General features: G+C 36.8%; 1 protein-coding gene across 1 annotated transcript; it reads left to right on the top strand.

Moving 5' to 3' along the window:
• Positions 1-5,155: 5,155 nt before the first annotated feature.
• Positions 5,156-7,366, top strand: LOC149799308 (uncharacterized). The gene has a single exon (XM_089957056.1). It carries the CDS (start codon positions 5,442-5,444, stop codon positions 7,182-7,184), a length of 1,743 nt encoding a protein of 580 aa, XP_089813182.1. The 5' UTR covers positions 5,156-5,441; the 3' UTR covers positions 7,185-7,366.
• Positions 7,367-9,718: the final 2,352 nt, after the last annotated feature.

The raw sequence follows: 9,718 nt of genomic DNA, 5'->3' as shown, positions 1-9,718 counted from the left end.
TTCTTCAGAGGAAGAGAGGGATTCTTCTGAGGAAGAAAGAAGACAGGTGAAGAAAAAGAAACAGGAGAAAAAAAGAAGAAGGGAAGAAAGCGAGGAGGAAGAAGAAGAGGAAAAGAGTGTGACGGTGAAGAAATTCAAAAACAGAGAGACTAAACAAGGAGAAAAGAAGAAATCAATGAACTTTTCATTAAAGTGTTGTGTTGTGAATTGGATTGTAAAAAATGGAGAAAAGAATAAATGAATGATAAAAGGTAAGTGTCTTTGAGTTGTGATTTTAAAATAAGAAGCTACACTCACGCACTCATACACAGACACGTACTATAAGGGTAAAATGGGTGGTTATTTTTTTTTTAGTTATTGGCAAATTGAAATTGTATTTCTTTTCGAGAAATGTGGGTGGCCCTGAAAAGGGCCTTTTTCTTCATGGTGAAGGGGTGAGTTTAAGCAATCAACTTTAACTGCCTTATGCCTTTGCCACGGCCAAGGCCTACTTCTGAACTGCGTAATGTTGATGATGATTGGGTTGAAATCACTAAGGGTGGTACGGTAGGCTTAGTCACAGGGTTGACGTGTTTAGCTCGGGAAGGTCGTATTCTCTTCGGTCGTGATAAAGAAGTCTGATACATTTGTTTCAGACTTCTTAACTCCGCTAAAATGTCCAACAGTACCGTGACCGTTTGATTTTCACCCTCTTGTTTCTTTGCTGCTACTTCTTCTTGCTGTTGTTTTTTTCTTACCTCTTCTTCTTGTTGCTGTTGCTGTAGGAGAAAAGCCTGTTCCGCTTCCTTTTGTCGTTGTATAAATTTCTCCAATTCTTCTTTCTGTCTCTGTCTAAAATTCTCCACTTGCGGTAATGAAGAAGGTAACGAAGGTTCCGGAACAAATTCTTGCGAGGAGAGAAAATCCACAAAATCCCAATTCACCTCTTCTGAAAGTAAGTCCGGGTTCCCTTGGGCGGTCTCCCCTGCTGGTGCACCCCACTGGATCGTTTTCTGAGTTTCCGTCATGTTGAATCACTATCGCATAGATTGACTGCACACAAGCGCTAGCGAATCTATATTGACTACGTGACGTCACAAACTGCTCTCTTCAGATTGGATGCGGGCTGACTGAATTCTGTAACGCGTGTTCGGATTGGTGAATGAACTCAATCCGTTTCAATCCTTTCTGTCCCTATAAATAAGCGCAGTTCACTGCATTGATTCACCTATTCTCGGAGCCTCAACATGTGGACCGACGTTGAATCTTCAACCCTTGTGTCAACAATGATGTTCAGGACGGACATGCTCATGTATGTCCGATCCAAGTGGACCGTTGTCCACAGGACCAACAGCAGCCTGTGGATAAGAAGAGTCTATATAGAGAGACAAGGTTGCCTCAAGAGGACTCTGATGTATGGCCCTGCTGTAAGACGAAGTTTGAGGAAAATAAGATGTCGCAAATGCCCTTTATGTTAAGGGCATATTAACATAAACCAAAGGCCCTTTTCAGGGCCAGCCATATTTCTCGAAAAGAGATAGCCTTTCTATTGCCTACCCCTTTTTTTATTTTATTTTTTTTTTTTAAAAAAAATAGAGACCCTCCCTGTTTCAATTTTACATAGACCCGATACAGACCCAGGGGTTTTTTGTCCATGTTAAATTTACATAGACCCTATACAGACCCAGGGTGATTAATGTTAAATTTACATAGACCCTATACAGACCCAGGGAGGTCTGTAATGCTAATTCCTCATAGACCCTATATCGACCCAGGGATTTTGTCCATGTTAAATTTACATAGACCCTATATCGACCCAGGGTGTTTTTTAATGCTAATTCCCATAGACCCTATATCGACCCCATTCACTACTCTCGTAGGTTTCATTACCATACATTGACCGAGTTTACACATTGTTGTTGTTGCTTTGGATGTAATACATTTTTAAGCGCAAGATAGGCTATTCATTGTGGCCAGTATAACTCTTGGAGAAAGAACTCGTGAAATCCCCTATAGGAACCACGACCCAAGGGAAGCTACTGGCACGTATTTTCATATACCCACGCTGACCGACCAAAAGTGCTCGAACCCAAGCCGAAAGAGGTGAGATGGCAGTGATCGGTAAAGGAGAAGGCTTTATATACCAATCGGCCAAAAGCGGCCCGAGTTAACACGTTTTGCCTACCTGACTATGCCATGCTTTGTAACATGTTTGCTTGAATATGAGTTCAGTACCTATCCTTGATCACGGCATTATAATTATCTGTGAGAGAACTTCTTGACAATATTTGAAATTTTCCATTAGGTTTTCAGAAAATGGTATTTGGGTCAAGTGGGTATGTAAATAAAGAAGTTTTTGTAAGCAAAATCACATTTCTGTTTTAATATCGGTCTTTGAGACCTATGATCAGAGTTATCAGTTTTGGTCAGATATAATTTGAGAGGAACTATTTATTTAAATTCTGCATTGTAACTACAAAGTGCAGATTGAATTTTTTGACTAAAACACTACTTTGGAATTAAAGCGGACTCATTCAAAGACATCTTAGTTTATATCGTTGTGATACATCAAGACATTAAAGACCACTGGAGTTCATTCGGAACATTGCATAATTGTTCTACTTCTGATAGAACACTTTAAAGTAAAAAAACAATTTATTTTCTGTTTTGATAATGGTAGTCTATGTGCTTCAGTAAAAATTGGTTTTCACTCCTTTTAAAATAGCAACTTATGGAACCGCTGACTCCAGTTTTGGGTACATGACATGTTTATTCCAGTTGTCAATGAACCAAATTGTTTGTGGATAGACACGCAAACAAACTACAACAACAGCAAAAAACACAAATAAAACATCCACTTCTATAATGTACGGATACACAACGATACATTCACTCCATTTGGTTCATACAGCTCTAGAGAGTTATTTTCAATGGCTTTTAATGTTGCAATGACTTTCAGAATTTTTCCAAACGATATTTAATGTTAACCACGCTATCTTCTTTATCAATACTTAAATAGGTACAAAGTATAAGAAAACACCTGACTAATTAGCATGTAATTACATCAAAGATACGTTATTCCGTTTGATTTTTATTTCCTATGGTAAACTATAAAGAGTTTGGACTTTCAAAAGCTACTTTATAAACATTTCAAGATAACTCTTCTAATTAAAAGATTCTTCAAGGTTGTATTTTAAAATTGTTGGATTTTCTTAACTTATATAACAGAGAAAAACATTGTGTTAACAGTGTAACGTGTGTGTGTGTGTGTGTGTGTGTGTGTGAAAGAGACAGAGACGGACCAACAGACACAAACATTGTTTCATCCACCTCTACACCCCCAAAAAATATATAATTAAATGGTCGGTCCCTATCGCCTAGTGGTTTTACTTAAGACGAATTGTATATGGTATCTTTAAAAAAGTAATTTAATTCTCAAATATATGTCATGTGTACAGTTATTTGCAAAACTGTGATACAAGTTGTACCCTAAAACCCTTAATGACAGAAAGATGAATATGAGAGATCACATTATATTGAGGGGGGGGTGATTCTTTAAATTAATTAAAATCTCGGATGAATTTATTAATATTTTAATATTCCTAAAACTATTCATATTGCTAACAAAATTATTATTGAGATTACATTGATGTATATCTCAGCTAGCGGAAGAACGGTCTTCGTGTGCTTTGATTCCCACTTTATGAGTCAGTATAGACCAGGAAAAATATTCTACACAGGGAGTTATAAAGTGTCTCTCTCTTGAATCCTTTCGTCAAGTCTAGAAAGATAGAGATTATATTTATACACACGTGATTCTGAGACCTAGTACATATTCGTCACAAGCGTTTCCATGTAATGTTTTGTATAGTACCAGCAAATAATAATTTGCTTAAGACCTACAATTACCTGAGATCAATATATCGGAATAAAATGGAACAATTAAACGTCAAAGAATCCCCTCCCCCAGGAAAATGAAGCTTCATTTCATATCGCTTGGATTAGCCTCATGAATACTGACACAAGATACAAAGGAATATATATTTGTTAATGTATTGATGAAAATTCAACTAACATAAATCGAGACAATTTAATGCAATACTTATCTGAAACGTTGGCGCAGTTGTTATCTCTATGTGTTTACCTAAGTTTGTATTATGCAAGTGACACTAATAAACTAAATATATGAGATCGAGTATTTTGACCAAAATTATCTACCATAACTCAATGAAAATGAAGTACAGTTCTTTAACGTGGTAAATGGGTGACACAGTCCTCTTTCAAGGTAATCTTTAAATCCTCACATTGTATAATTTTACCCTATTTGGTCTTCAGTATTCTCCTCTAATCAATCCATCCTAATATAGACACAACAAATAATTAACAAAGATATTTTAAAACTCTGAAAAGGGAGGACCTATTCTTCTGAGTGTTCTCTCTCTCTATCTCTCTCTCTCTCTCTCGCTCGCTCGCTCTCCCCCCCCCCCGCCATGGTTACCTAAATGCGATTTGTAAATCCATTTGTCAACGTTCAGAAGTCTGTGTCATGATTGGAACGTTTGTTCTATGCCTGAATCATAAAAGTATAACCGTAAGTAAGGCCTGCTTGGAAGCCTGTTCATAAAAGTATAACCGTGAGTAAGGCCTGCTTGGAAGCCTGTTCATAAAAGTATAACCATGAGTAAGGCCTGCTTGGAAGCCTGTTCATAAAAGTATAACTATGAGTAAGGCCTGCTTGGAAGCCTGTTCATAAAATTACAACTATGAGTAAGGCCTGCTTGGAAGCCTGTTCATAAAAGTATAACTATGAGTAAGGCCTGCTTGGAAGCCTGTTCATAAAATTATAACTATGAGTAAGGCCTGCTTGGAAGCCTGTTCATTAAACGTTATATATGAATCATATATAGTATATATGTAAGTATCTACACATGCCGCTTGACAGGAATGCTTATGTACAGAGTTAGACACGGCGTATTTTATGAGATACTGTATTCTCACTTCATGTGACTGCGGCATAATAACACCCAACAAACAATCATGTTCATACCTTAGTATTGGTGATCAATACACCTGCCGAAGTAGAGAACTATGTATGGGTTATTTATATCTGAAACGAGGTTAGGACAAATCGATAATACCTAGAAGAAACTAATGTGTTACGTAGAAACAAAATGGCGACTGCTTCGTCTAGAGAGGGACTGTTTACGCAAGTATTGCAGTGTCCGATCTGCCTACAAACATTTAAAAGACCAAAAGTTCTGTTATGCGGACATATATATTGTGTTACGTGCCTTCAGTCGCATATCAACAGTAAGCTGATCAACAGAGGAACTCCTCACCCAAGCTTTTCTTGCCCAGTGTGTGGGACAGACACATCTTTATCTGATTCCACACTGACTGTGGAGCAGTGGGTGGATTCACTCCATGATAACGAGATTGTGTCTTCTTTACTCGACGTGACTATGGATATGCTAGACGAAAAACTCTGTCACATGTGTCTGAAATGGAACAGAGAAACTTTAGCAACATCCTTTTGTAAGGATTGTAATAAATTCTTATGTACTGTGTGCAGGGAACACCACGATGAAATCACTTCACCAAATGGACACAATGTTTTCAATTTGTTCCCTTACAACAAATCTAAGGTCGCTATACCCAACTTGTCTTCTGTAGAAATGTGTTGTAGGCATCCAACAGATCATGTAAAGTTCTTTTGTGGGGATGACAATGTTTTCTTTTGTAATGAGTGTGGTTTTCTTGAACATAGAACATGCAAAATAATCATCACCATTGACGATATGATAAAAACGTTGGATGTTGGACAAAAATCCAAGAATTTGGAGGCCAACATACGTAACTTTGAAAGTCACATGAAGAGAATAACAAACAACGTAAATGAAAACACTGTTAACCTTGCAAATGACAGAACCGCCATTGTACAGCAGATCCGGAGTCTCAGAGCAGAGTTAGATGCTAAAGTACAGCAACTTGAGGATGATTTAATTAACTCAGTTGAAGGAAATCACAATACTGAAGATTTAAATCTGCGATCCCAAGAATCCAGGGGACAGAGTTTGATTACTGCTATGAACAGTGACCTGGCCCTGTTTGAGCTTGTAATGACCCATGGGTCAGAGATCCAGAAAGTCATCGCTTTCCACAACATGGAGAAAAATCAAGCCAGATATTCCAAAGTCATATCGGCGTTCCAAGAAGATATACAAGAAATCACATTTGGGTTAGAAGTTAGCAAAAGCCTAAAAGACCTAATGAATGATTTAAATGAATTTGGACAAATAAAGGTGACCCGAACTAAGCCCCATCTTCCCCCGTGTCCTACGGTTACAACATCACAACAGAAGACTAGTATGGTAGATGGAACTAGTGGATCCCCATTAAAGGACAGAAAAGCAATGAAGATATCTGAGTTCAGTGTAAAAACATTTGGAGATCAGGTTTCGTGTCACATATCGGATGTTCTAACGCTGCAAGGCGGGAAACTCATCCTTCTCGATCATAACAATTCTAAGCTTAAAGTGTATGGGGAAAATTATACTTTTCAAGAGAGTATGACACTCCAAGGAAAACCTTGGAACGCTTGCATCCTACCTGACAACAACATGGCCGTGACTGTACCCAAAGATAAGACCGTTCTTGTCATTGGGATTGAGAACAAGATGCACAAGGTCAGAGAGATCAGAACTAGGCTTCAGTGTTGGGGTATAGCAGTGGTAAGCGATCAGATGGTGATCACCACAAATGACGATGAACATAGTGTATTGATATTAAACATGACTGGTAGAGAGATCAGAACTGTTAGACCGTACAATTATCAAAGTGATGAACTGTTAGGTCCAATGTACGTCAAAATAAACCAAGCTGAAACAGTCATATATATATCATATTATGGTGGGCACAAAATGGTTGCCTACGACACATCCTGGAATGTTTTGTTTACCTGCACGGATCAGAAGTTGGAATATCCACTAGGATTGGGGACTGACAGGGAGAATAACATTTACCTGTGTCTTTCCACTTCTTCTAAAGTCGTGCAGATATCATCTGACGCCACGCTCATCAAGACACTTATAACAAATGACCGGCAGAAGGACCCACTCGCTGTAAGATTTTATAGGGACATGGACAGATTCGTTGTAACATACGGATGTTGTGATGTCGTTGAAGTGTATGATATGTGTGACTAAGAGTGCTCTGGTAGAATTAGTAACAAGGATCAATGAATATATTTTGCTATAGTATATGACAAAGTCACGGTGGCGGGAGGAAGAATAAATGGACAAAGAGATTATTTTCTGTATTGTCACAAATAGTTTTAAACTTTCTTTGATCTAAACATACTTCGTCTTATATAAAAAAATAATATTTCCGTTTCTTTGTTTTCTTTCTTTTTATGTTTATTTTCATTTGTAAAACTTTTCTGTATAATGTTTCTGTGGCATAAAATTCTTATATACCGTTTATTAGTTGAAATAATTTAGTAATCCGTTAATTATTCGTGATAACTTGAAACATTAAATAATACTTGAAGAAACTTCATATTCCTGTAAGATTTAGTGACTTGGTAACAAAACGTTGCACTGTTTAGCCATCGTAGTTCTTCATTACCAAATATAGACAGAGTTCACGCGCTGTTGTGGTATTGGTTGTTGTTGTTTATGGGTTTAATGCCATTTCTCAGCGCAAGGTAGGCTAAACATGGCCGGCAGTATTAACTGGTGGAGGAAAAACTCATGAAATCCTCGGTAAGAGCCAGCGACAAACGGGAAGCAACTGGCATGCTTTCTCACATGCCCACACTGGTCGACTTAGAGGTTCTGTTTAGCAGTGAAAAAGATACGAACCTACTTTTTAAAATAGATTTTAATTTCAATTTCATTCCATGAAATTATTTTATATATAACTGTTGCATGTGTCTTGCTATAAAATAATTTGGTCCGTTGTTCCATTTGAACCTGATTGATCATAATACATTAAATGTTAAATGAATACACCGATAAGACTTCAGTGTCTTGCAACATTTAGTAATGAATATTCCGAAAAGAATTTACAATCTTATAAAATTTAATAATGGATAGAGTGAGAAGATTTCTGTGATTTATAAGAGGTTATTGAGCTACAAAATGAAACTTTCAAACAAGCAAATGAATGAAGGTGATATTCGCAATGTCCACAACAAAAGTGACAGAAGCAGTATTGAAAATATTTTTCTGCTTATTTAAAGTTATTTAGGAGAAATGTTCGTAACGTTTCGCTAATGAAAAGGTTCAGACTGACCGCTGCTTTCTGGGGTATATAAAAAATAGCATAGAAAAGCATACTGAATGCAAGGTCTATCTAATATATATCAGAGACTTACCATTTTATAAATGAAGGTACTAGAATCGTCGGGAACAAGAAATGCAACTGAAGGTTTTGGTAATAAGCCAAGAAGAGCCAATAAGCCAAGACCACGAAGAATTTGTATTTCCGCTAACTGACTTGCAATTTTCCACGTCAACTTTGTTGATACGATGTTTCAGATTTAGGCGAGCAATAGACGCGATACAGGTCATAACATAGCTGGAGTCCCTGCGAAGAATATGCAACAAACAAAGTATAAACATGTCTTCTTTAGCTGGTATCCTTATATTTTTGCATCTTGAATTTCCTCCAAATGTACTTTCTTAGTTCTGCAAATCAGACTTACATGAGCTGTCATGGGTTCTAAAGCTTGATTACATATTTCGAAATTGAACTGTAATTTTGACCACATTTCCAACTGCAATAACATTCTCCTTACTGCACTCAAAATGAATATAACGTGATATTACATAGCTCCTTTTTGATAATTATGATAAATAGTTCATATTTTCCCCACATTATGATTCCAAACATTCAATGACAGAACAGAAACACACATGCAGTTGAGTCAAGTTGCGTCCCTCCCTGCTCGAATTACAGTCACTTGTACTTTGTGTGGAATTGACACAGCTAATAAATACAGTCCATAGTCATCGGAATTGAGTTGAATCAACAAAGAACCAAAATCATATTCAAGACTAACTGGAAAAGCTGTTACAATACGCATTCATTCACAATATGACTCTAACTTTCAATTTTAAGTAGACCAAAACGACAATTCTTTTTTCAAACGGATGTCGAGCGCGCGTCTAAGTTCAAATGTCGCTGGGCGGTGCTACGTGCGCATTAATATTGTTATTATGCATTGATGAATCTACGGTTGCGTACTGTTTTTTGGAACACAGTATAAATTCAATTACTTTGCTTCTATTAGAGTCTTTTTTATACTTAAGCCCTAGTTTGAATACTAAAATGAGTATATAATGAAAAGGTTGCTGCATTTGGTTGGGAAAATGTTATCACGTATCCTCGGAAAAATACATTAATCTCAAAGGCCTTGCAGTATAATAGCGAATAAACTCCTTCATTATTTTTCATGAAAATGCAGTAACCTATAAATCAAAGAATTCATGGTCTTATAAGATTTAATAACTTGGCAACAGAACGTTGCACTTTTGTGTCATTTTAAATTGTCAATGCCATATATAAACTAAATTCATATTCAGATATTCTTATGTCACTTGTTTAGGCTCGACTAAACAGTAACACAAGAAAGAGTGAAAACAACAAGCTTTGGAAAAATTCTGTAAAAATGAAAATATATATGAACTTACGGTTTTATATAATCAAATCCAAAATTAATCCAAGAATAATTCAA

This window comes from Sinohyriopsis cumingii, chromosome 5 (assembly GCF_028554795.1).
Source record: "Sinohyriopsis cumingii isolate HCF-2022 chromosome 5, ASM2855479v2, whole genome shotgun sequence".
Lineage (NCBI taxonomy): Eukaryota > Metazoa > Mollusca > Bivalvia > Unionida > Unionidae > Sinohyriopsis > Sinohyriopsis cumingii.
Note: the sequence above shows the minus strand (reverse complement) of the source record. Positions and strands in the feature narration are given on the sequence as shown.

Coding starts and splice junctions, on each gene's coding strand:
- LOC149799308 (XM_089957056.1), top strand. CDS start 5,442: ATGGATATGCTAGACGAAAAACTCTGTCACATGTGTCTGAAATGGAAC.